The sequence below is a fragment of the Phodopus roborovskii genome, unplaced genomic scaffold (assembly GCF_943737965.1).
Source record: "Phodopus roborovskii unplaced genomic scaffold, PHOROB, whole genome shotgun sequence".
In the NCBI taxonomy this organism is placed as follows: domain Eukaryota; kingdom Metazoa; phylum Chordata; class Mammalia; order Rodentia; family Cricetidae; genus Phodopus; species Phodopus roborovskii.
The window spans coordinates 31,504,729-31,530,534 of record NW_026125052.1 but is presented as its reverse complement, the minus strand read 5'-3'; the positions used below and the strand labels follow the sequence as shown (position 1 = coordinate 31,530,534).

Here is a 25,806-nt window from a genome sequence, read left to right as displayed (position 1 = left end):
GAGTGCTGGGGTGGGGTCCGAAGCTGGCGGGCACCGAGCTCTGTTTTGGATGGGCGGGGCCTACCTAACCCGCGGGCGGAGCAGGTCACGTGACCTGCCGGGCTCGCTGCCAGGTGGGCGGGTGGCGGGGCTACCTCGAGCTGCCAGTCTGGGACCCAGCAAAGGTCGCCCCCTGGATCTTCATTGCTGCCTGTTAATGACTTCTGCGGGTACGCGCACAGGTGAGCCTCTTGGGGGGGCGGGGCTGCTCCCCTCCAGCCGGGCGCCGGAACCCTGGTGCAGGGTCACCGATCGGTCGTGGGGGCGGCTGCTCACGCCCGGGGCTGACACCTGGGGTGCGCGGTCCTTGGAGCTGCCCCTCTCGGCCTCTCCCGGCCTGGCTCCCGGCAGGGCCGTGCGTCCCGGAACTGCGCGCACCTGGCCGGCCCCAGGCGGGGCCCGAGCCCCACAGCACTCCCGGCTTCTCGGCGAGGAGAGGTGTGAGGAGGCTGATAAGTGCTGTGGCCTGGGAGGGGACCCTGAAACTAAGAAGGCGTCTCCTCGCCTGGCTGCTCTCCTTTCGGGTGGTGCCACCTCGGCTGCCACCCTGCACTGTGCTGCTGCGCAGGCGGGGGCGTGCCCGGCGCGAATCGGGGTTACGTGGGGACTCTCGGCCGTCGGGGGAGCTCCCCGAAAACTTGGAATTCCGTAGGTGAGGGCGGGGAGGGTTTGCCCACAGGGCAGGGCCTGCCCCCTGGGGGCAATCCTGCCGGAGTCAGGTGATCGGTTGCTCTTTCCGCTGCGTCCTCCCTTAAGGCCTTGGGCCAGGAGGACAATGAGCCCCTTAGAATGCTCTGGTTGCAATTGTGCTGGGTGACCAGAGCCGGACAAAGGGAGCTTGTGTCGGCTCCGCTCCCACCTCCAGCTTTAAGCTGCGTTGGCAGAGCAGGGACTCAGACTTCGAGGACACGGGAGCCTCTGAGCACCCAGACCCGACGATGGGGTGGGCTGCATGGGGGCCGGTGTGGAGTGGAGGCCGGCGGGGCGGCGCTGGGGGCAGCCCTTCCTGCTAGAGGAAACACTTTGGGGTCATAGGGCGGGCACAGGAAGTCCTCTGCACCTCCCAGCCCCTGCTCTGTGAGAGCTGAAGCCCCAGGGCCACGCAGACCTGAAGGGTCAGTGTTCACAGACCTCTCTCCCATTTCCCAGGGACTGGTGACATCTAGCAAACCGATGGGGGATTTGCGGCCTCACCCTTCCTTCCTGTTTTCTGCTCTCCCCCACAGCCGGCTACTGGTGAGAGTGTTACTTGGGGCCACTCATTTACCCATGTGTTTAGCTGCGGGTGGGGGAAGGGTGGAGATCCCAGGGTGTGCGCCTGAAGAATGCGCCCCCAGGGAGTGGGTGCCAGGCATCGGGAGCTGGTTTTGTCTCCGCAGATGGGCTGCGTGAGAGTGAGAGCCCTAGGCCGCATCTAGTCTCTAGCTGGGCTCCTTTACGGCTGCAGACCGGCTGAGGGTGTACCACAGCCATGGCTCAGTCCCTGACTTTAGACCTCGATGTCCCAGAGACCACAGGGGATGAAGGGTGAGTGCCCTGGTGCCGGTGGTCTGGGATGCATCTCCCTGCCTTCTGGAAGTTAGGAGAGGGCTGGAGCATGCATTCCCACACGCACTCCTCCCTAGTAGCCTGGAACCCAGCCCCTATGAAGAGAGTGAGGTGCATGACTCCTTCCACCAACTCATTCAAGAGCAGAGTCTTCGGGTGGCGGAGGAGGGGCTGGAGCTGCTGCCCTTGGCTGCAGGTGAGCTCAGGCCCGCAGACTGACCTGGGGTATCTGCCCTTGCGTGCTACAGGCCTGGGGTGGGTGCAGGGGGCTGGGTGAGACGGCAGGTACCTCCATCATCCCTAGGCAGACGTAACCAGACCCTGCCAAGGCCTGACGGTGTCCCGGCCCACAGCTCCGCCACTCTCCGCATCTTGGCCAGCATGCCTAGCCGCACCATTGGTGAGTGGGACTCTGCCTTGCTCTGGCTTTGACCCCAGCCCTGGTGTCTGAACCTGCAGTCAGTTCCTCTGGGCTGCCAGGCTCTGTTGCAGGGACCTGAAGGTCAGCACAGCCCCGTGCCACACTCACCCCGTGCCACACTCACCCCGTGCCACACTCACCCCGTGCCACACTCACCCCGTGTCACACTCACCCCGTGTCACACTCACCCTCCTGTGCCACACTCACCCTCCTGTGCCACACTCACCCCGTGTCACACTCACCCCGTGTCACACTCACCCTCCTGTGCCACACTCACCCTCCTGTGCCACACTCACCCTCCTGTGCCACACTCACCCCGTGTCACACTCACCCCGTGTCACACTCACCCTCCTGTGCCACACTCACCCCGTGTCACACTCACCCCGTGTCACACTCACCCTCCTGTGCCACACTCACTCTCCTGTGTCACACTCACCCTCCTGTGCCACACTCACCCCGTGTCACACTCACAGCCCTGTGTCACACTCACCGCCCTGTGCCACACTCACTCTCCTGTGTCACACTCACCCCGTGTCACACTCACCGCCCTGTGCCACACTCACTCTCCTGTGTCACACTCACCCCGTGTCACACTCACCCCGTGTCACACTCACAGCCCTGCGTCACACTCACTCTCCTGTGTCACACTCACCCCGTGTCACACTCACCCCGTGTCACACTCACTCTCCTGTGTCACACTCACCCCGTGTCACACTCACCCCGTGTCACACTCACCCTGTGTCACACTCACAGCCCTGTGTCACACTCACTCTCCTGTGTCACACTCACCCCGTGTCACACTCACCCCGTGTCACACTCACCCCGTGTCACGCTCACAGCCCTGTGTCACACTCACCCTCCTGTGCCACACTCACAGCCCTGTGTCACACTCACCGCCCTGTGCCACACTCACCCCGTGTCACACTCACCCTCCTGTGTCACACTCACCCCGTGTCACACTCACCGCCCTGTGTCACACTCACCCTCCTGTGTCACACTCACTCTCCTGTGCCACACTCACCCCGTGTCACACTCACCGTCCTGTGTCACACTCACCGCCCTGTGTCACACTCACAGCCCTGTGTCACACTCACAGCCCTGTGTCACACTCACCCCGTGTCACACTCACCCTTGCTGGATTCTATAAATGATGGCACTTGTCACGGGTAAAAACGGGCTCCTGGGGCTGCTTTTTTTTTAAATTGAGCTCCTCCCCTCCCCTCTCCCCTCCCCCCATTCCCTTCCACCCTCCCTCTGCCCCCCCCCCCATGCCTCCTTTACTCAGACCTTGGTTGGATTTATGTTGAGGTCTTTGGTCCATTTGGACTTGAGTTTTGTGTGTGGCGATAGACATGGCTCTATCTGCCGTCTTCTACATGTCGACATCCAGTTATACCTGCACTATGCTTTCTTTTGTCCATCATGTAATTTTATCTTCTTGGGCAAAAATTAGGTGCTCGTAGGTGTGTGTGTGGGTTGATATCAAGGTCTTAATTCCATTGGTCCACCTGTCTGTTTTTATGCCAGTACCAAGCTGTTTTCAGGACTATAGCTCTATAGTAGAGCTTGAAGTCAGGGATGGTGATGCCTTCAGAAGCTCCTTTATTGTACAGGGATGTTTTGACTATTCTGGGTTCTTTGGTTTTCCATATGAAGTTGAGTATTGTTCTTTCAAGGTCTGTAAAGAATTTTGCTGGGATGTTGATGGGGATTGCATTGACTTTGTATATTGCTTTTGGTAAGATTGCTATTTTTACTATGTTGATCCTACCTATCCAAGAGCATGGGAGATCTTTCCATTTTCTGATGTCTTTTTCGATTTCTTTCTACAAAGACTTAAAGTTCTTGTCATATAGATCTTTCACTTGTTTGGTTAAAGTTACCCCAAGATATTTTATGTTATTTGTAGCTATTGTAAAGGGTGATGTTTCTCAGATTTCTTTCTCATCCTGTTTATTGTCTGTATGGGTTGGGGGCAGGGATTACTGATTTTTTTTTTTTTTTTTTTTTTTGGAGTTAATCTTGGATCCTCTGTAGCTCATGCCTTTAATTCCAGCACTGGAGAGGCATAGGCAGGTGGATCTCTGAGTTCAAGGCCAGCCTGGCCAACAGAGAGAGTTCCAGGACAGTCAGGGCTCCAAATAAACCAACCAAACAAACCAAAAAGGCTCTTGGGTTTCTGGTAAAGGGACTTCCCCAGCCCTGGTAGGCCTGGCGATGGGAACTGTTCAGAGATGTGAGGCTGGTCCTATCCATGCCCTCCACTGCTCTGCCATCTGTTTCCCAAGGTCGCAGCCGTGGGGCCATCATCTCCCAATACTACAACCGCACAGTGAGGCTCCGGCGCAGGAATAGCCGGCCCCTGCTGGGGAATGTGATCCGCTCTGCCAGGCCCAGCCTTCGCCTGTATGACCTGGAGCTGGACCACACCGTCCTGGAGGAGGATGGTGAGTGAATAACCTAGCTACCCAAGGGCTGCCTGGCTGGGAGGCTCCTTGGGTATCTCCACCTCTGACATCCATCACTGAGTGCTGGAGAGGTCCCCAGCATTTGATGGTGGTCTGCAAAGCCAGACTTAGCTCTTAGCTTACTTCCTGCTGGGTGAGACCAACAATGAGTGAGCAGGAGACAAACTCAGAGAAGAAGACATTGCACCAGAGCCACCAGGGAGTGGCCCAGCCTAGGGCTCCAAGGAGGCTTCCTGGAGAAGGTGGCTGGAGAAGAGGAGGCAAGCGCCAAGGCCCGAGCAGACCCGGTGTCCTTTGCAGCTGGTGTGGAGAGGCTCGGGAGCGGGATAGATAACCCAAGGCTCTGATGGTGGGAGTGGAGAGGGTTACAGTGTGTGGACTCTGAGTTTGGGTGGCTCTGCCACCTGGCCATGTCCACCTTCTCTCCCTCGCTCCTTCTCCCCACCCGCCCCCATCTTCTTCCCTCTCTGTTGATGAGACCCAGGCAGACGCTCTATCAATGGTCTGTGTGTCTCCAGCTCTTGGTGACTGAAGACAGGGTCAAGGTCTGCTCAGGTTGGCCTTGAACTCAGATCCTCCTGCCTCTGAAGATCATGTATGTGTAGATTTGGAGTTAGGAAACTGCCCCCACGGGCTAGTTGTAGCGATGAAAGTGGCGTCTGCCTGTTCTGTGTGGCCGGAAGTGGGGTGACAGTTTCTCTTCCTGTTGTGATAAAGAGCTCTGCCTAAAGCGGCATAAGGGAACCGGGGCTTTCATTGAGTCACAGCTCAAACTGTGGTCCACTGTGGTGCGGCCATCCAGGTGGCAGGAGCCTGTGGTGGGTGTCCACAGTTGAGAATGAGTGTGTGCTAGAGCTCAGCTCACGTCCATGGTCCCTGTCCAGGGACCGTTCCTGTCCACTGATACAGTGGACCAGTCTTCCCACATTGATTAAAATAGTCAACGTAACCCCTCCCAGGCATGCCCAGGGGCCATCTTGGGGTGATTCTAGATTCTGCCAGGTTGACAGTTAACACTGTCCAGCGGCCGTGAGGGTGGCTGTGAGGAGGCAGAGCTAACCTGTCCCCATTCATCCACTGTGACAGGCTTAGGGCCTCTCAGGTGAGGGGGAATGCCACTGGGTTCTGACACTGTTTTTTTTTACATTTATTACCAAGTACACCATGTTCTGCTTGCATCTGTGTGTGCCTGCAGGCCAGAAGAGGGCATCAGACCCCATTACAGATGGCTGTGAGCCACCATGTGGGTGCTGGGAATTGGACTCTGGAAGAGCAGCCGGTGCTCCTAAGCTCTGAGTCGGTGCCCTTCCCCCCATAGTCTGTCTGTGGGGTCCCAGGGTACCTTGATCAGGTCAGACTCTGCCCTCCACACTACAAGTGGGATCAAAGCTGGGAAGTACTGGCCTCAAGGACGCCAGGAATGGTGGGAATGGGAGGAGGGGCTCCTGGGCTCGAGGGAGAGGAGAGAAGGCTGCCGGAGGTCAGTGGACTGCTGGCTGGGGCCTGGCTTTGGCTGTCAGGGCAGAGGGAGCCATCTGGTGGGTCTTAGAGGGCTGTGTTGGGCCCTGGTCAGCGTGCAGCAGAAAGGGTACTGGGCACTCAGGGACCTTCTTCCTCTGGCAGAGAAGCGGAGCCTGCTTGTGAAGGAGCTTCAAGGTCTGTCGGTGGCCCAGCGAGACCACGTGGTCCGGAACATGCCCCTGAGCCTGGTTGAGAAGCGCTGGCTCCGGTGAGTGCGCCATGACCTCAGCCGCCTCTCCGAGCCAGGAGGCAGTGTAAGCATTTACGGTGGCGGTGTAAGCATTGTCTCTGTCCCCAGGGAGAAAAGCTGGAGTCCAAAGGAAAAGCGGAGGGGCCAGCGGGGCCAAGGTGGGGCCGTCTCCTGCTGCAGCAGACTCAGATACACCTGCATCCTGGTACGAGCTCTGAGCTGTGAGGTCTGCTGTGGGCTTGGCTGGCTGGGGTGGGGACACCCTACCCTGGGACTCCTAACCCTAGCTTTTTCCTGGGGCTGTGCATGATCTGTCATGGCGCCCCGGGCCTTGTGACTGACCTGCAGCTGTTCCTACAGGCCCTGCACAGCCTGGGACTGGTATTGTTTTCAGGCCTGTATGCAGCCAGGCCATGGCACTATGCTCTGAAGCAGATCGGCGGCCAGTTTGGTTCCAGCGTCCTCTCCTACTTCCTCTTCCTCAAGACCTTGTTGGCCTTCAACGTGCTCATGTTGCTGCCTCTGCTGGCCTTCCTCGTGGGTGTGCAGGCCGCCTTCCCGCCTGACCCTTCAGGCCCAGTCCCTACCTTCTCTGGTCTAGAACTTCTGACAGGCGGGGTGAGATCTCCAACCCCTGCCCTGTCCTCTTGTGCCTGCCCCGTCCAAGCTTCCCTGGTGGGCCCCTGCCTGTTGGGGAGTGTCCCTACGGGTGGCTTCCCTTCCTTCTGGAGGCCTGAGGATAGGCTAGGGCAGCAGGTCTCAACCTGTGGGGATTGCATACCAGATACCCTGAATATCAGATATTTTCATTACAGTCCATAACAGGAGCAAAATTGCAGTTATGACATAGCAACCGAATGATTTTCTGGTTGGGGTGGCCACAGCATGAGGGACTGAGCGAAAGGGTCGCAGCGTCAGGGAGGTTGAGAGCCACTGGGCTGGGTCGGGGAGGGTCCCTGACTCTGTTTGGCCTCCTGGCAGGGCTGTTTCACACACACCGTCATGTACTACGGCTACTACAGTAACACCACGCTGAGCCAGTCATGTGCCTCCCCACGGGAAAGTGGACAGTGCAGCCCGAGGTTGGGCAGTCTGCCCTACAGCATGCCACTGGCCTACCTCTTCACAGTGGGGGCCGCCTTCTTCATTACCTGCATCACTCTGGTATACAGGTAATGGCCTCGGTCATGTGACCCTCTGAGCACCGCCCTTCCATCCGCTGCCCACCATCCCATCCACTTCCCCACGTTTCCCTGTTCATGTCCCCCCCCCCCCCCCGACCCATCTGTCCGCCCGCCCGCCATGTACCCACCCCTCCCATTGCTCACTTGCTGCCCGTCTCTACTGCTTGCTAGCATGTCCCACTCCTTTGGGGAGAGCTACCGGGTTGGCAGCACCAGAGGTATCCATGCTCTTATGGTCTTCTGCTCCTGGGACTACAAGGTAACTCAGAAGCGGGCCTCCCGCGTCCAGCAGGACAGCATCTGCACTCAGCTGAAGGTAGGCAGCTACAGCCCACGTGTGGCCTTTGAAACCTGGCCTAGACCCTCTCAGGATGTTGGCGTGGTGTCTTCGAGCAGGCCTTGAGGGTCCGGCTGGGGTGGTTTCCCTTTCACAGTTGCTGCAGATCTGAAGCTCCTACACCCTGACTTCAGCTGCGTTGCCCCTGTGGCGTTAGCGCTGAGCTCTAGGGATATGAGGGAGCTGGAGTTACAGAAATTGCTCCCGGGTGCTTAGGCCAGGAGGAGGACAGGGGTCCCTTTGTGGCCACTGAACACTTCAGTAGCCAGGGGCTAAGGACTAACAGGACATTGAAACATTGAGATCAAACCCTTAGTACAGCTTCAAGGTCCCCGGGCCACATGTAATTCTCTACCTTCCTGCTGTGACTCATGAGAGCTCCTACTGGGGACAGGTGTCTTCACCTTGGGGCCTCTGGTTGGCTAGGGGCCATCCACGCTACAGGCTAGGCACTCGGGATTCCTAGAGATTAGGCTGTGGTGAAGGGATGAGGAGGGGCCGCGAGTGGCAGCCATCTCGCATTCTCCCATTCCCTGTGTCCCAGCAGAAGCAAGCCTGGCCTGGGCCTCTTTCAGAAAGGGAGGGGCTCGGGCAGCCTGCTTGTGTTCTTGGGTGTGTCTGCTTGGGACCCAGTGACAGGGACACGGTACCTACCGTCTGCAGGAGCTGCTGGCTGAATGGCAACTGCGAAAGCGTCCCCGGAGTGCATGTGAGCGGCTGTGGCAGGTTGTCATGCTAGGTCTGGGCTGGTTGCTGTGTCTGGGCACCACGATGGGCTGCGCAGTGGCTGTCCTCACCTTCTCAGAGGTCATGATCCAGGTAAGGCAAGGGACGGGATGTCCCGGGCCTGAGACCCCCACAACCCCACCAGGCCCATGGTCCGTGCTTGCCCTTGCTTCCTGTGCAGTTGGAACGGAGGCCGAGGGCATGCTGAGTGTCTTGGAGGGAGGTGCTGCCTGCTCCCACAGGGCAGCCAGTGGGCGTGTCCCCATGGGTAGTGTGCCTGTTTTGACTGAACCCTCTCACTGTTGCCATAGAGACCTGCTGCTGGTGGCCAGGGGTTGGAGCTGCTGGCCCTGCCCCTGGTGGTCAGTGTCCTTAATCTGGGGGCCTCCTACCTGTTCCGTGGTCTGGCCACTCTGGAGCGGCATGACTCCCCCGTGCTGGAGGTGTACATGGCCATCTGCAGGTGTGTGGCCGCAGGCGTGGGCTGCTGGGTAGGGCTCCTTGGAGCACGTGTTGTGCTGCTTTTCCCTCAGCTCCCACAACCTCTACCTGTACAGGAGTCTCATCCTGAAGATGGCTGTCCTGGCTGTGCTTTGCTATCACTGGTTGGGCCGCGAGGTGGCTGCGGTGCAGGCCCGGTGCTGGGAGGACTTTGTGGGCCAGGAACTGTACCGTTTCCTAGTTGTGGATTTCATCTTCACGCTCTTGGACTCCCTTTTTGGGGAGCTGCTGTGGAGGTGAGGAGGCCCTGCCTGACCCGCCCATCCTGCCCTCCGGGCTCCGGGTACCCACCTCAGTCAGTCAGGGACAGCTGATGTGTGCCGGGGTTACCCTGCCAGCTCATGAGGATGGTGGGCGGCAGGATGTCCGGTAGGTTCTGATTGGGAAGGAAAAAGGTTTCAGTGTTGCTCAGACAGGAAGAACGGGTAGGGGCCTTTAAAGTGTCATGGGGGGCTGGGGTGTGACACTTGAGTCCTTTTGTGCTTTGTTTTGAGAATACATACCCTTTCCAGACTTTTCTTTTTCTTTTTTCTTTCTTTTTCCTTTTTCTTTCTTTCTTTCTTTTTTTTTTTTTTGATTTTTGAGACAGGGTTTCTCTGTGTAGCTTTGGAGGCTGTCCTGGAACTCACTCTGTACACCAGGCTGGCCTCAGACTCACAGAGATCCTCCTGCCTCTGCCTCCCGAGTGCTGGGACTAAAGGCATGCGCCACCAAAAGCTGGGTTTCCAGATTTTTCTTACACATTTATTGTTTATTACGTGTGCTCTGTGCATGTGTGCTGGGGAATGTGCAGGTCAGTTCTCTCCTAGCCATGTGGGTCTTGGGGATTGAACTTCTGCCATTAGCTCTGCTAGTTAGCATGTTTCCAGCTTCTGTGCTGACAGCTCCTAGGCCCAGATGGCCGCTGTCCTGACAGATGCTTGGTGCTAGCTTGCACGGGTGCAGGTGGTCCCTGCCTGGTGTTCTGGGGGTGAGTCTCCCCTGCCCATCTCTCAGGGGTCCCTCTGTCCAGGCTCATCTCCGAGAAGAAGCTGAAGAGGAGGCAGAAGCCTGAGTTTGACATCGCTCGGAATGTTCTGGACCTGATTTACGGGCAGACGCTGACCTGGTGAGGGTCTCTCACGAGCCTCCTACTGGTGGCTGTCAGCCACTGCCTTCCTTCCCAGGGCCACGGCATCAGCTTTTGGTTCTGGGTGGGCAGAGGTCCTGGGTGGGTGGCTCTCTGAGCCAGGTTGGGAGGATGCTTACCAGCCCTGCCTGCTGTGGTCCCAGCTGCCTGCTGTGGTCCCCAGGCTGGGTGTCCTGTTCTCGCCACTCCTGCCCGCAGTGCAGATACTCAGGCTGGCGCTCCTGTTCTATGTCAAGAAGGTGAGTGGCCGTGGTGGTGGGCACTTTTAATCCCAGCACTCGGGAGGCAGAGGCAGAGGCAGAGGCAGGCGGATCTCTGAGTTCAAGGTCAGCCTGGTCTACAGAGTGAATTCCAGAACAGCCAGGGCTACACACAGAGTTAACCCTGTCACAAATAAATAAGTAAAACAAAAAGGAGGAGGGTACTTGGGAGCAGGGTAGACCTGCTGCATTGGGCAGCCCCTCCCTGACAACCCTATCTTAGGCAGCTGGAGACATCTGCGGGCTCCCCAGTCTCCTGGGAGTGACTCGGGCTGACAGCCAGCACCTTGGGCCCCCACTGGCTCTGGGCACCTTCTGATCCTCCACAATGGGGGCAGTGTACTCACCAGGCTGATATGGGCAGTGTAGACCCAGGGTGCCGTCTCTGCCTGTCCTGGACTTGGCTGCAGGCTCAGCCTTGCCCACCTGTCCCTTACCTCCCTCTTGATCTATTTTGGTTGCATTGTGACAGGGAAGGCAGCCGGGGTGGAAGGCAGCTGGTCACATGATATCCTCAGTGAGGGAGCAAAGATGAAGGCTGGGACTCTGCCCACTTTCCTTTTTTCTGCTGGCGGGATGGCGCCGCCAGGCCAGCATTCAGGGTGGGTCTTCCCGCCTCTGCCGAGTGAGTCTAGGATCGCTCCCAGGGGTGCCCAGAGGCGTGTCTACTGGGCGGTTCTAGACCCAGTCAGGCTGAGAGGTTATGAGGGTGGGAGGCAGGGTGTGGTGTGGCCTTGGATGAATCACAGCCTTTGTCCCCAGGCAAGCCTTATGGCCAACTGCCAGGCACCTCGCCGCCCCTGGCTGGCGTCACACATGAGCACTGTCTTCCTCACGCTGCTCTGCTTCCCGTCGTTCCTGGGTGCAGCGGTTTTCCTCTGCTATGCTGTTTGGCAGTGAGTGGGGGCCTGTGTCTTTGGCTCTGGGGTGACTCAAGACCTGCCTTGTCCTCGCTGAGAGTGGGACTGTCTTCTCCAGGGTGAAACCGTCAAGCACTTGTGGCCCCTTCAGGACTCTGAACACCATGTATGAGGCGGGCACGGTGTGGGTACATCGCCTGGAGCGTGCCGGCTCCGGGGCCTCCTGGCTGCCCTGGCTGCATCACTTTCTGGTGGAGAACACTTTCTTCCTGTTTGTGGTGTCAGCCTTACTGCTGTGAGTTCTGCAGGCGCGGGAGGCGGTGAGGCTGGGCTGAGGTAGTGCCCTGTGCCGGTCTGGCCCTGCCATCGGCCTTCAGCCTGACCCTGTTCCCTCAGGGCTGTCATCTACCTCAACATCCAGGTTGTGAAAGGGCAACGGAAGGTCATCTGCCTGCTCAAGGAGCAGATCCGGAACGTGAGTGCCTCCCGCCTGTGCGCCTAGCGTGAGGGTGAGGGGCTGCCCTTGGCACACCTGCTTGCTCTTTTGCCTTTGGGGACAGGGTGTCACTCTGTACTGTGTCCTGTGTACTGAGGGTAACCTGGGATTTCTGACGTCTTGTTTATGGTGCTGGATCTTGCACTCAGGGCCTTCTGTGTATGCTAGGGAAACCCTTTACCAAATGAGCTGTATTCCCAACCTTTTATTTAGTTTTTGAGATGCTTTCTCACTCTGGAGACCAGGCTGTCCTGGAACTCAGAGATCCACCAGCCTCTGTCTCTTGAGTGCTGGGATTAAAGGTGTATGCCACCACCGCCTGGCTTTTTTTTTTTTTTTTTTTTTTTTTTTTTTCTGATTGTGTGTGGAGTTTGCTCTCTCACTTCTTTGTGGGTCAAGGGAGCTTTTCTGCAGATCCATCTCCACCGCCCTGGTTTTTGTTTTTGAGATAGAGTCTTGGTAGCTCAGAATGCCCCTCCTGTCTCAGGTGCCTGAGAACTGGGGTTAGTGTGGACCCCTCCCGTGTGACTGAGGTAAGCAGAGAGAGAGAGAGAGCAGGCGTGAAGTGGTCAGGATGGAGTGGGCAGGCAGCCTGCTGTCTGGTTTAGGTGTGGGAGACACGGGGCTCCCACGGAACCATCAGGCCCAGGTATCTCTGGGGCCCTGTGTACGCACATGGGCCGTCAGAAGGCATCAGGACTCAAAACACTTATCAAGGGGCCCGTGTGCGCCAGGTGTGGTGTACACCTGTGACTGACTGATTGCAGCACTTGAGGGCTGGTTCAAGGCCATTCATTCCCGGTTTCGTGAGTTTGAGACCATTGGGCTTCGTGAGACCCTCTCCAGGTGTGGGGTGGGAAGAGGACAGGCAGAGGCGGGTGACACTGCATTCGGCTGGCTCACAGGCTTCCCCAGTGACATGCCCACCTCTACCTCATCACTAGGCTGGCACAAATATGCTTGCTTCTCTCTTTTTTTCTTCCTTTTTTATTTTTGAGACACGGTCTTACTATGTAGCCCCGGAGACCGACCTGCCTGCCTCTGCCTCCTGAACTGAGGTCCAGGGTGTGTTTTGTGATCTGCACTTCTCACGTGAGCACCACAGGCAGTGTAGACTAGGCTAACTCTGGGACCCAGGGATGGGCAGCTTCTGTCTAATCACGTTGTGCTCTGGCCTTTCCAGGAGGGCGAGGACAAGGTCTTCCTCATCAACAAGCTTCACTCTGTTTACGCGGAGGGGGAGCGGAGCAGGTGATGTAGAGGCAGTGTGAAGGGGAGGGGGAGGGGAGGGCAGTGTAAAGTGATACTCCACTGCTGCAGGGGTGTCTCCTTGGTGAGGTTCTGCTGGGCTCCTGGAGTCCTCCTGGCTTGCCTCACCCTCAGGGATGGACAGCGGCATGTACAGCGGCATGTACGTCTGTGCCTTCAAACTCAGCTGTCTCTCCAGTTCTACAGACCAGTTGTTTTTTTGTTTTTGTTTTTTGAGGCATGGCTTCACTGCATGTCCTTGGCTGTCCTGGAACTCGCTCTGTAGACCAGGCTGGCTTTGAAGTGCCCCTCCCTGCCTCCCTAGTGCTGACTTTCCACACACCAGGTTTATAGTGACCTTACAACAGAACTTCTTCCTGCTGAGTGGGGCACACCCACACGGAAGTCCACCTGCCCCAGCAGTCTGAGGCTTGTTCCCCCAGGCCATGTCTGCACATTCTGGTGGCTGCAACCACCAGGGCCCCTTCCTTTCTGCAGATTAGTGAGGCTGATATCTTGTACTGGAGGCATCTCAGAACATCCAGTCACCACGAAGGGGAACCCTGCCTCTGCCTCTGTGCCTTGTAGAGACTGCAGTCTGCCTTAGTAGTGAGGTCTTGACCCCATGCGGTCCTCAGGGCTGGTGTACCTGGTATCCGTGCGTGTCCCTTGAGCCCCCATTGATGACGGGCCTTTACTGAGGAGAATTACCGTGAGCCATTACACACAAGACTGCTGGTCCAAAGTTTTGGATCACCAAAGTGGCCAGTTCATGTGGTCCACCCAGCAATCTTGCCACAGATCTCTGGAATGTCACCCCTGGTAGTTCTTTGTGCTGCTCCGCCAGCCTGGCCTTTGCTGCTCTAGAGCCTTCAGCCTGGGAGGCTTGACGTGTACTACTTGGAGCACATTGCACCCACCGAGCCCCCGGCTACACAGGCTGGAGGAGCTTTCATGTTAGTTGGGCTACCATGACTCTCCTTTCCGGCAGGCTTGGCAGAACCCAGGGGGAACCTTGTATCCCCAGTCATCATGACCCTGCATGTGGAGACCTGGACCTGAGGTCCCCACAGGACACAGCAGTGGAGTGACTTCCCTTTCTACAAACTCCTTGAGGTGACGATGGAGTGTGGATGTGGGGTGTGGGGTACCCCAAGGGATCCCGTCCTACCTGGGAATCCTCTCCTCTCTGGGTTTTTATTTTTATTTTTTTTAAGACAGGATCTATTTACACAGCCTTGGCTGTCCTGAGTTCACTATGTAGACCAGGCTGGCCTTGGATTCATAGCTCTTCTTGCCAAGTGGAATCACAGGCATGTGCCACCAGCCCCGACTCTCCATCCCCCCCCCTTTTTTTTTAAAGTTCTGATTAAATGGGTTTTGCATTATGGGTTTGTGTTTTGGGATGGGTTTGTGACCTGCTCCTGCCAGCTGCCTGGGACCCACTAGGCCTTCCAATGGGAACCTCAGGGCTTGGGGCTAAGTCTCCTGGGCAAGACGAAGGGCCTGGCTGTGCCCAGGATGAGAAACCAATCAGTGGAGGTATTATGTGGGCAAAGCAGGAAGACTCTAAGGGATGACTTGATGCCTAGGGTGAGAAGCCCTTGGTAGAGAGCCCACCAGCACCCAGCCAGGCTAAGGTGGATGGCATGGGGTAAGACGCCCGAGGTAGGCTGAGCTATAGGAACAGCTTATAGGTCTCTCCTGAGGCTGAGCAGCCATATCCTCCTCCAAGCCATCCCCCACCCCCAGCTGGTCCAATGCCAGCCCCATGGAAAGGTTCTGTGACAGCAAAACGGATGTCTCAGAAGAGTTTCTAGATGGTCCCAGCTGATCTGGGCTGGATGGTGATGCTCTCCAGTCCCCATGGGCACTCCAGACATCCTAACCGACCTGGGCTCTGCACTAAATGAAGATGTTGGTGGGTGGGGACTTTTGCTGTCATCAGTTCTGTCTCACAAGGTCACACCCCACTACAAGGGAAAGGAAACACCCAGGGTTTCACAGAATCACCAGCACTGTCTTCTGTCAACCCAGGCCCAAGTGTGGAGTGACTCCCAACACAGGGGCCCAGGCACTGCCACGAGGAGCAGAGGCAGTCAGCACCCCAGCCGCCTGACCTCCGGTCCTTCCTGTGGGACCTGGGAGTGCTTAGCATCATAACCATCAGGGTCTAGACTACAAAGCGGCCCTCAGCATGCCTGTACTGCAGGCCTGGGAGGGAGGGAGGGAGGGGTCAGCTGTAACTGGCAAATGAAAGCCACCCGACTTGAGAACTGCAAGCGTCTGCTGAGCAGATGGTCAAGGTTCACCCTGAACACAGAACTCCGTGTGGGGGCCTCATGTGGTCCGTGCTGGCTAAGGACGAACTTCAAATCCCGATCTTTGCCTGCAGCTCCCTCACGCTGGCAGGCTTGTGCGCGGGCATCCCGGTCACCACTGCTTCCTGACCTTGGCTACACAGGGGAGCACACGGGCTCTGAAACCACCTGTACCTCTGCTGCCCCAGAGATCCTTCTATGGTTTTAAGTTTCTGGGTGATTCTAAAAGGCCAAGGCCGAGAACTGCTCTGGGTACCATCTGGGGTCATCTGTCACCTAAGCTGAAGGCTACTCACAAGGGTGGGATTGGCAGGACTCAGGAGATGAGAGGGCTTGAGAGGACGCCTTCGTCAGCAGCGCAGGCCAGTTCACGGCAGCTCCCAACGTGTCTTGTGCACCTCTGCGGGCATTCTCTGTGCACCCACCTTGGCTGGGCATTGCCTTCTGCCTGTGGCACAGTCTTATCAGAACAGTGTGGTATAACCCCAAACAGCAGTAGGGTAGCTCCAAACCTTCCGCTTCCTGGGTCGCTGACATCGGGCCTACTTCATCCAGTCCAGTCCCATGAGGCCTTTTCTGTTGGTCCTCATTGTCAAAGTCCAACACAGGGAGAGTGCCACCTCACAAATCTCCTGTTCATTCCCCAGATGTCTTGAAGACTCCCGAAGGTTGACAACAGGACCGACCTCCCAGACACAGGCAGGGTCCTCTAGCTATGGCTACGTTACCCATAGGAGATGGAAATCCCTCTGCCAGGGCAGCTTGACATCCTGAGTCTCCTTCTTCCTCAGGTCTCTGGGTTCCCATGAGGCACATGATGGGAACACTAGAGGTTAAGCTGCCACCCATGAGCAAAGCCGGCTGACAATGCTGCTGTTTTGTGTGTGTTAGCCAATACGCTTTTAGGGGCAGAGAGCAAGAAAAACACTTGGGAGAACATGACTGCCTTTCCTCTTCCAGGCTGGGGATCTTGCTGCATTGCCTGCTATGGTACTGAGTCTTGGACTCAGGCGGCGCTACTCAAGCCTCCTGAGTGCTGGGGCTACAGGCACAAGCCACGATTTTTTCTAGACAGCCCTGGGGGTGGAACCTTGTGCCTGCCTGCACACAAAGGTCCTACCACTGAGCTACACCCCTGCCTCTGGTTTCTCTTTTCATGCCTGTACAGGGTATGTGTCAACGAGTATGGGACAGTGGCTCTGGGAGAACCTGGAGCCGCTGGCTCCACCCACTGCTGGCCTGGGCAACACTGTCTTCAGATGCATTCAAGTCAGTCAGCCCAGGAAGACTTGGAAGCTGCTGTGCCTCCCAGGGCTACTGACAGGATCAGAATAGTCTCAGCAAAACCAAATAGCAAGGCTACAGTTTCAAGTCCAACAGCCGACACTTTAAGTTTAGACAGGACTGAATGCAAACTCAGCAGACACAGTAGGCTGTCTCCACACCAAGTGAAAAAGGAAGTCCCTGCCTCTTACAGACGAAAGACCCAGCAATAGCAAATAGCCAAGAAAAACCGCAGTTTATTAAGACTCAACAAAGCGCTGTATTTTTGAAAGCAACCTCCGGCGTGCGTCCAACCACCACATCCCATGAGGAGGGGCATTAAGCGCCACAAACTCTTTTTGTTTTAATCTTAGAGTCAGATATTTTGAATTTAAAAGGTTCAAAAAAATAATAAAATAAAGGGGGGGACCCACAAAAACTGCAAACACCCTTTACTTCCATCCCCAGTTTTAAAACATTAGGAGTTTTTCTACAACTCAGTGCTAAATGGCAGCATGGCAAGCTGTAGGCCTGGGAGCACACGCGCGCGCGCACACACACGCACATATTTGATATACATACTTGGGTATACATACATCAAATATCTAGGACGCTTGCAATGATGATGAGATGCAGTCACTCTGAGGAGGGCCGTTCCGTGGGATACACAATGAACCCAGTTGTGCATAGTTCACGATCCTCTAGAAAACCAGCGTTTCTCTGTGATCCTGCAGGACTTGCTTTCTTGTTTTGATAAAACCATTAAAAAGCTAATTAAAAAATGTAATGCACAAGTTTCCTGACCACATAGGCAGGGAGTACAATGTTCATATATTTTTTTTAAAACATACTTGAGGGTGTGTTATTTCATTGTCTTTCTTCCTTGCAAAACAATCAAAACATTGATCATCTTTAAAACATAAAGCAATTTTTAATATATAAAGCACTCTTCAAACATCTATTTCTTTTGAGTCCATTATTTGGTAAATATGTAACTGCTACACATTAGAGATTAGGTATTTTTCTTCTTTGTGTGTGTGGTTTTTTTTTTTTTTTCTTTTTCTTTTCCTTTTTTTTTTCTTTTTTTCTTTTTTAATAACGTCTTCAGTGCTAGGAGTTGGGTTTAGAAATACATGAAATGGAGTGGAGCTGCCCCCGGAGCCCTGGCTTTCCTGAGAGCGAGCCGGCATGTGCAAGACAGAGACCACAGTGCCTCGTCACCTTGAGGAAGGGCGAAGAAACCGACAGAGTCCATAATGGCTGGAGGGGAGCAGCGCGTCCCAGCACGTCCCATCCCAGAGCTCTGAAGTAACACATCTGCATTCTGAAAATAGGTTTTTGTTTGTTTGCTTGTTTTTGTTTTTTTGTTTTTTTTTTTTATGATGGAAGTCTTTTTTTTTATTCCTTTTAAATTTTTTAAATTTTTTTTAAAATTTTTATTTTAAAGTCTGAAGGAGAAAAAAGGTCTGTAAACAGGTGGGAGCCCAAACCACAGCTCCTCCAAAAGCAGTCACAACCCATGTCCAAGTGCTTGTCCCCGCGCTTTGCGGGACACCCATTTTCTACAAGTATCTATGGCCACAGTTCAACGACAATTTTATCTCTTTAACTCTATATTCCAGATGGGAAATGGTGCAATACTCTGGCAATAATCTTCTTGTATTAGTCCACAATGAAAAGCTGCTAAAGGTAGATAGACATATTATTTCTCCAGAGATATACACTGTAACTTTAAATGCAATAACAGAGTCCTTGAGTAAACATTTACACATGAATTGTCACCAGCCCTGTCCCATGAATTCTCTTTACTGTTTAGGATTAGCTAGAAGGGAGGGCAGAGACACCTCAGTGCAAAGTTAGAAGCGAACAACAATGAGAACATTTGACCAATGCGCCCAAGGGAAAAAAAAAAAAAGCATGTACTGAATAAAAGGGAAACCCCCAGTTAAATCCCTCACACACACTGAAACACACACGCACACAGTTAGCACTAATCGTGCACAAGCACGCGGGCATACACACTGCTCCATGAGTGTGCGCCCACACACACACATACACTTGCTCACGCACACGCACACACGCACGCACATGTAGGCTATGAACGTAGACATTTCCTAGAGCCTGTTTCTGTGCACGGATGTCAGCGTGGAAGTGTTCACATTTCGGTATTGGCCTGCTGGGTTCAAGTATTTGCATGTTTGATATGTCTTTTTAACTTTTAAAAAATAATTTTTTGGGAAAAAAAATGACATGAAAAGTAATGAAACAAGGGTAATGTGCATAGGCGGGTCTGGGGGCAGAGCAGTGGCTCCTCTCAGCTCTGTGCCCGCACAACGCAGCCGCCTGCCCCGCCCTCCGCCTCTGGTAATGTGCATAATCGTCACAGGCTCACTTTAAATAGGCTTCAAGTCTCCCCCCACCCCGCCATAAAATAACCCTTTCCAGCCCACAGTCTGAAAAGTGCCCTTCATGATAGAACTATTCTAAGCAGCTTTTATACTTAAAACTCAAAATGACAACACACCATACAAACATAAGACGACATAAAATAAAAAGCTATGAGGAACATCCTGGCGTTAGCACGTGACACTGACCAAAACATAGCCCGCACTGTCTTCAACAGTTCACAAGGGCTGAGGCCAAGGGTCATCTTCAGAACTGGACAGAGGTACTCCAAGGGGCAGCTTGTCCGTCAGCTGGGGCCTCAGAGCCGGGCCTGGCATGCTCAGCTCTCTCCTCCCCGGTGACGGTGACCCCTAGATGGACTCGCCACTGAGCAGGTCCCCAGGCAGCAGAGTGTTGAGAGGCGTGGGGCTGCCGATCACCCTGGCGTCATCAGCACTGGGAGGGCCCCAGAGACTGCTGGAGTACTGGGGCACCCCACCCCACAGCAGTTCACTGCTGCCTTTGCTGCTCAGACATGGGGTGTTCCAGTGGGCAGTGTCGCTGCGCACGAGGCCATGCGTGCTGCCTGAGGAGCCCAGCCTGGGCTGGCTGCCCCCGCTGCTGGACTGCCAGCTCGAGGTGGGTGGGAGGGCTTGGCCTTGGGCCAGGAACCGATTCACCTCTTCTTCACCGGCAAACTCAGCCAAGATGGTGGTGTTCCCCAGCACACACCTGCAAGGCAAGGGGCCGAGTGAGTATACCACCCATGTCCTGAGCGACAGATGCAAGTATCACCATGCCACAGGCTATCATGGCCTGGTCTGTGGCTGCGTGGAGTACATGTTAAAGTGCTGTAAATGGGGACTCAGCTGACACCAGTGTCCCCACCATAGGCCATATTCCAGAGCAGGTCTTTCCATATTCTGCATGGAAAGCACCCTCAAGCGGCCAGTGGGCTGATGTGAGCGACCCTGGAGCCTGGGTGGCTAGAGGCTCCTTTTGCACCCTTCCTAGATGACAGACAGACAGGTACAAACAGTGACTAGGTGAAGACACAGGAAGAGGGTGCTGTGTATAAGTGGAAGAGCTAGGCTACAGGCACCAAGTCTGCCCATACTTTTATCTGGGACTACTAATCTCAGGGTACCTGAGCTGCAGCATGGGGCGGAGCCACAAGACTCACTCACGCCCCCCCCCCCCCAACAATATTGGGCATCTGGGGCTTCCTGGCAGTATGAAGGGGCTGAGGAAAAAACATACATGTGCAGAGACTTTTGGGCCTTGGCCGCTTCTTCCTTGGAGCTGTAACGGACCACAGCGTTGCCTTGGGTCAGATTCAGGTGGAATGTGATGAGAGGCCCATGCTGCAAACACAGCGTCCGCAGTGTAGAACCGTCAATCTGAGGAGGAAGCAAAGGGCAGGCCATGCTTTCCTCCGAGCTCTCGCTGTGTTCTGTAGCAGCCATATGGAACCTGGATGTTCCGCATACTAGAACACATCTGGCAGGCCTTTGTGGCCTGACATCTGTAGCGTGGGCTACTCCAGTTCCACCAGTCAGAAGGGAGGGCCAAAGTTCCGTTCTGAGTTCTGCAGTTTGCAGAAGGCACAACACTAGACCGGCAGCCTTCCTTGCAGTGGATGAAGGCTAGTTCTGTGCCAGAGAATGGTGACTACAAGCTGACCCCATGTCTGGGGTGGCTGAATCCCCTTGGACAGGTGTGTAAGATGAACGGTCTCTTTACAGAAGTATGTTTCATGGCTAAGAGAAGCACGTGGCTGTCTGCGCACACTTACCTATCATTCCCACTTGCTCTGCCACTCTAGGCCCTCAAGGAAGATGCCCGACCAGACAGTTCTCTACTCCAGGGGCAAAGCAGGAGCCTTCCTGGCTATGAGCAGCTACCACGGGTGTGATACGACAGCCCCCCCCCCCATCTGGCGGCACTGTACCTGGGGTGTGAGGTTGCGTAGAACGAGCCAGCTGCTTGTTCTTCCTGAGCTGTCAGTACTCCAAGCAGAACCTGTAGGACAAGACCATGGGACAAGGGCTCAATCCACTGGCCACTCGTCTAGTCTGACCTAAAACATATATCAAGCTCTAGTCATTGGACCCCCTGGAAACCATGCAACCTTCTGATAAACTCAATCTTGTAATCACAACACATTCCATCCATGGCCCATGAAAATCTGACTTCCCAAATATGCCTGCCAGCCCAGAGGCCTGTCTTTTTCTGCCTGTGCCGAAGGGGGCAGATTTGATGGGTACCTGAGACTCACACAGAAAGTTCTACTCTTACCTTGTTCTGCCCCAACACCCAGACAACACACTAAAGTTCTGCTTTAGTGACAGCTACTAAGGCTGGGGCCCTGCCCTCAGTGTTAGTGCCTGACTGAAGCCTGGGTGACGTCTCCTCTGCGCTGCCCACGCAGGGACCCCGTGACTCTATGTGGTGGGAGGGGCTCCACAGAGAGACACCCACCTGGGGTACCTTAGTTTTTGGTATGGAAAGCCCTTACATTTCCATGGCACCTTTTGAAAAATTTAAGATCCCTATGTTGGGGCTGAAGCGATGGCTCAGTGGTTAAGAGCACTTTCCCTCACCCCTAGGACCCAGGTTCAATTCCCAGCACCCACATGGCAGCTCACAACTGTCTGTAACTCCAGCTCCAGGGGATCTATCACCTTCACACCAATGCACATAAAATAAAGTTAAAAAAAAAAAAAAAAAGCTAATAAAGGCACTAACAAATAAAAATAGAATCCTGTGCCGGCTGAGATGGGTAGGAAGCCTAGAATGGCTGAAGGGTCTTTTGAGGACCGACAGTCCATGGGATATATGCCCTGCTAGTCTGACACTCCAGCTCTTTCTTAGCCTGCCAGGCTGCAGGGGTCTGCTAAGAGGCATGGGATAAAACAGGTACACCCCTAAAGCACATGCCCTTCTTAATAGAGGGGGCAGCACTCACCCGAGGAGTAGGAGCTGGTCCAGCCTAGGGGACTGGTGCCCCAGGTGGAGGAAGGCTTGGGATTGGCTAAGCCTGGAGGTGGCCTGGTAGGTGCAGTAGTGTTTCTGGGTACCTTCCACAGTTCATGAGACAGAGAGGCTTGTGTGTGAGAGGCTGGGCCCGAGGACCATGTTGACTTAATGTCTGACAGTTTACCTAGAGGGAGGAAAACAGAGCATGTGTACTGTGCCCACCCAGAGAAGCAGCTACAGCTTGGGAGCTGGCAGAGCCCCGGCACTGCCGATGGGAGAGATCAACAGTGACAAACGCCATGCTGTCTTCCGTCTGTCTCATGCTTCCCCGTCTCAGGCGTCCCAAGCTGGCCGCCAACTCCTACGTTCAGATGCCCTTCCTGCCTCAGTCTCCTGCACTGAAGGGGCAGGGACTTTGCAACCAGCGTCACTCTCTTCTAGTTTCTGCTCAAAGGTGCTGTGTGTGCCCCGTGCAGCCTCTGCTCAACGGCTGACACCTCATCAGTCTGCTGACAACTGCTGCGAAGAAAACGTAGCTCTGAAGTTTATAGTCTTCTTATGTATTAAAGTTTGTGTTTGTTTGTTTAAGACAGGGTCTTCCTGTGCAGCCCAGGTTGGCCTTGAGCTTGACCTCCTACCTTTGCCTGCCAAGGGCTAGGATCACAGGCGCGTGCCATTATACCAGATTTATTTGGTGCTGGGAGTGGAACCCAGGGCTTTGTGGATGCCAGGCAAGCATTCTACCAACTGGGCCATACTCCAGTCCTCTGCAGTTCAGTCTTTAACATATCAGCACGTTGGGCTGGGGTGGTCACGGTCACAAGCATTGTCTACACATAGGCTTCCTGTGTAGTCTCTGGGGGCATTGGTCTTCTGACAAAGTAGCAATGCTTCTGACAGACACTTCCCACGGCCAGTGTAATCTCCCAGTGTCTAGGGATCCTCTTGTCTCTTTAGCTGTAGACACAGTTATCCCCACCGCTTCTGGACTGAGATGCAGCACCAGGTAGGGTTACAGTAATTGGAATTCACTGGGAGAAACATAAAGGAATGGCCACCCCCAATGCCCCCAGCTCCTTCATCTGCCCAAGATCATCTGGAACAGCCACCATCCGTGTTTCTGAGACATACCCACAACACAGATGTGCCCTTACCCCAGCCTGACCAATGGGAAGACCATAGCCTCACAGTAAACGTAGGCTGGACACGCTGTAAACCAAATGCTATCAAGAACAGTGATTTCCTTAGCTATTTCCAAAGGTGTAAAAGGTTGAAACATACTTCTCTGTCAAGTTAGGAGTGGAAACAAGGCAGCAGGACTGGTTTTATGCTTTCACCAGCCCCACGGGGAGGAGGGCTGCTCTGTGCCGCCTTCCTTCGGCAGCTCTGTGCTGGATGAGTTTGATGGCACACAGATTTATCCACAAATCCAAGAGTGTGTACATCTTATGTCTTTGTCTTAAGGAAGGTTTAATAAAGCCTGGTGTGGCTGCATGTGTTTAAGCCCAGCACTGGGGAGTCAGAGGCAGGTGGCTCTGTGTGAGTTAGAGAAATCCTGTCTATGAAATGCTTTTTAATGTAACAAACAGTTCTCCACTTTCTTTTACTCTGGAAGAAATGATTGCCTGGGTAGAGTTGTGAGGTCTGTGTGTCATGAGAGTGCTCCAGACAGCACAGCGGCAGGACAGTGGGACACGGGTGCACCTAGAGCCTTCCCCTGCAACCCACCTCACACACAGGGAGCGCCTGCTCACACTGCTGCCTGTCTCTGCACTGCCACACCACAAGGACACATTAGCACTCCCATTCTGCATGTGAGGACGCACGTCCCTATTGCTGAGATGCTCAAGTCCTTCCTGCCTCGCTTCATCATACATGGCCTCCCTGCCCCTGCAGCAAGAAGCACCCTGACCAGAAGGTGGGAGAGCCTCGTAGAGCCCAGCAGGCACGACGGTGGGGCGGGAGGCCGCGTGCAGTGTGCAGAGCGGCATGAGCACAGCAGGGAGGAAGGTAGGGCTGTGTTTCCCTACATCAGACTTCTTCAAATTCCAGAAAACCAAGGTGACATAGTGTGGGCTATGCAATGGTGGGAGTCACCTGTGGTGAAGTCACAGGGAGAGAGCCACTGACAAGACAGCTAAACCCTATACCAGGATGCTGAAGGGTCATGGGGCTTTTCCAACCAAAGGGTAAGGATTACATGCAGGGCAATTCTCATTCTTCTTTAACTCAAACACACAGACACACTCACACACACATGCACACCACACACACATCTGTATACACACATACACTCACACACGCACACCACACACACACATGTATATACACATACTCATACACACACGCACACACACACATATGTATATACACACACTCACACACACATGCACACACTCACACACACATGTATACACACACACCGAAACGTGCTGGGATCAAAGGTGTGCGCCACCACCACCTGGCTCCTATACCCTACATTACTCCCTCAGCCTAGGATCACAAATGAAAGACAGCCTTCACAGCTGTTCCTTTGTAGTGAGCAACAGGGTCCTGTGTAACAGGGACCTCCTGGTTTTAAATGTTTTGTTTCAACAGTGAAGTCAAAGCTGTCTGGATGAAGCCAGCCCGCACAATGGTCCTATAGAACAGCACCCACCAGTGTGCTGCAGGCTACTTCTCAAGGCTCAAACAAGAACAGCACTCAGCAAATACTGGGGCTTTATAGCATTTTTTTTTTTTAAACAAGGTTTGTTGTGTATGTAGCCCTGGCTGTCCTATTGCTTATATTAAAAGCATGTTTTTTATTATTATTAAGACCTATTTCAGAACTCGTGCTATAGCAGGGCAGTGGTGGTACATGGCTTTAATTCTAGCACTGGGGAGGCAGAGGCAGGTGGACCTCTGGGAGTTCGAGGCCAGCCTGGTCTACAGAATAAGGTCCAGGCAGGCTCCAAAAGCTACACAAAGAAACCCTATCTCGAAAAACAACCACACCACCAAACCAAACAAATAAAAGAACCCGTGCTACAGAGCTGGCTGTGGTGGAGTACAGACACCTTGACCGCACCTTTAATTCCAGCACTCAGAAGGCAGAGGCAGGGAGTTCTGAGTCTGAGGCCAGCCTGGTCTACAGAGTGAGTTCCAGGACAGCCAGGACAACACTGTAAGACCTCATCCAAAAAAAAAAAAAAAAAAAAAAAAAAAAGGAAGGGGGGTTCTGGGGGTCGAACAAAGGCTCAATTCCCTTCCAGTTTAAAGAGATTACAAGCTGGGCTGTGGTGGCGCACACCTTTAATCCCAGCACTCATGAGGCAGAGGCAGGTGGACCTCTGGGAGTTCAAGGCCAGCCTGGTGTACAGACGGCCAGGACTGTTAGGCAGAGAAACACTGTGTGATGTGTGAAAAGAACCCCACTCGGAAAAAAGAGACGATGAAAACCAAAAACCCTGTCCTGAAAGGCTGTTGGCTGGAGCTGTGACTACCTAACGATGAGTAAAAAGTGATTCGGCTGACTTCCTGCTTGAAGATCCATCTGCAGAGTGTTTGTGTGAGTTTCAGGCTGGGTTTTGTGCTTGTGGATTAGGGACAGTCGGCAAACGTCCAGAGCGAGCGCACACGCACACTAAGGGACATGTGAGCTGTGCTAGCCCACACAGCACAAACACACCTCTGGTACTGCACCTGCCTCACCCCCCCACACAGCCAGACGAACCCTCCACAGGAGCCTGGAGGCCTGCCCACAGAAGGCCGGCTGATGGCCCTCCTCACCTCCACTCTTGAGGAGGTAGCGGTTGACATCCTGGATGGTGGTGTTGATGGTAGGTCCAGTGGGGACACTGCCAGGAGTGACATCAGGGTCATTCTCAGGGTCAATATTCTGAAGTCCTTTCCACGGAACTCCGGGGTGGAATTCTGCTCATAGAAAGC

General features: G+C 54.5%; 2 protein-coding genes across 3 annotated transcripts in view; one reads left to right on the top strand and one right to left on the bottom strand.

Annotated features, from left to right (window-relative positions):
- The first annotated feature begins 159 nt into the window (after positions 1–159).
- On the top strand, positions 160–14,318 carry Tmc6 (transmembrane channel like 6). 2 transcript variants are annotated; one of them, XM_051181387.1, is made up of 22 exons: positions 160–221; positions 1,189–1,275; positions 1,419–1,566; positions 1,665–1,783; positions 1,892–1,987; positions 4,297–4,455; positions 6,100–6,205; positions 6,296–6,392; positions 6,548–6,805; positions 7,169–7,359; positions 7,543–7,687; positions 8,372–8,527; positions 8,746–8,897; positions 8,992–9,171; positions 9,948–10,043; positions 10,228–10,303; positions 11,087–11,220; positions 11,303–11,479; positions 11,581–11,659; positions 12,864–12,931; positions 13,920–14,044; positions 14,150–14,318. In XM_051181387.1, exons 3-21 carry the CDS (start codon positions 1,511–1,513, stop codon positions 14,017–14,019), a joined length of 2,445 nt encoding a protein of 814 aa, XP_051037344.1. In that variant the 5' UTR covers positions 160–221; positions 1,189–1,275; positions 1,419–1,510; the 3' UTR covers positions 14,020–14,044; positions 14,150–14,318. The 2 variants fall into 2 exon arrangements, with proteins under 2 accessions (XP_051037344.1, XP_051037353.1); XM_051181396.1 differs by having other exon boundaries at positions 14,146–14,318.
- Positions 14,319–16,749: 2,431 nt separating this feature from the next.
- Positions 16,750–25,806, bottom strand: part of Tnrc6c (trinucleotide repeat containing adaptor 6C) — a 108,536-nt gene continuing 99,479 nt past the window's right edge. The window contains exons 18-22 of the mRNA XM_051181604.1: positions 25,648–25,791; positions 21,866–22,060; positions 20,849–20,919; positions 20,158–20,297; positions 16,750–19,629 (exon numbers count right to left, since the gene is read on the bottom strand). Coding sequence (XP_051037561.1) covers positions 19,269–19,629; positions 20,158–20,297; positions 20,849–20,919; positions 21,866–22,060; positions 25,648–25,791 — 911 coding nt within the window. The 3' untranslated portion in view covers positions 16,750–19,268. The remainder of the gene's footprint in view (positions 19,630–20,157; positions 20,298–20,848; positions 20,920–21,865; positions 22,061–25,647; positions 25,792–25,806) is intronic.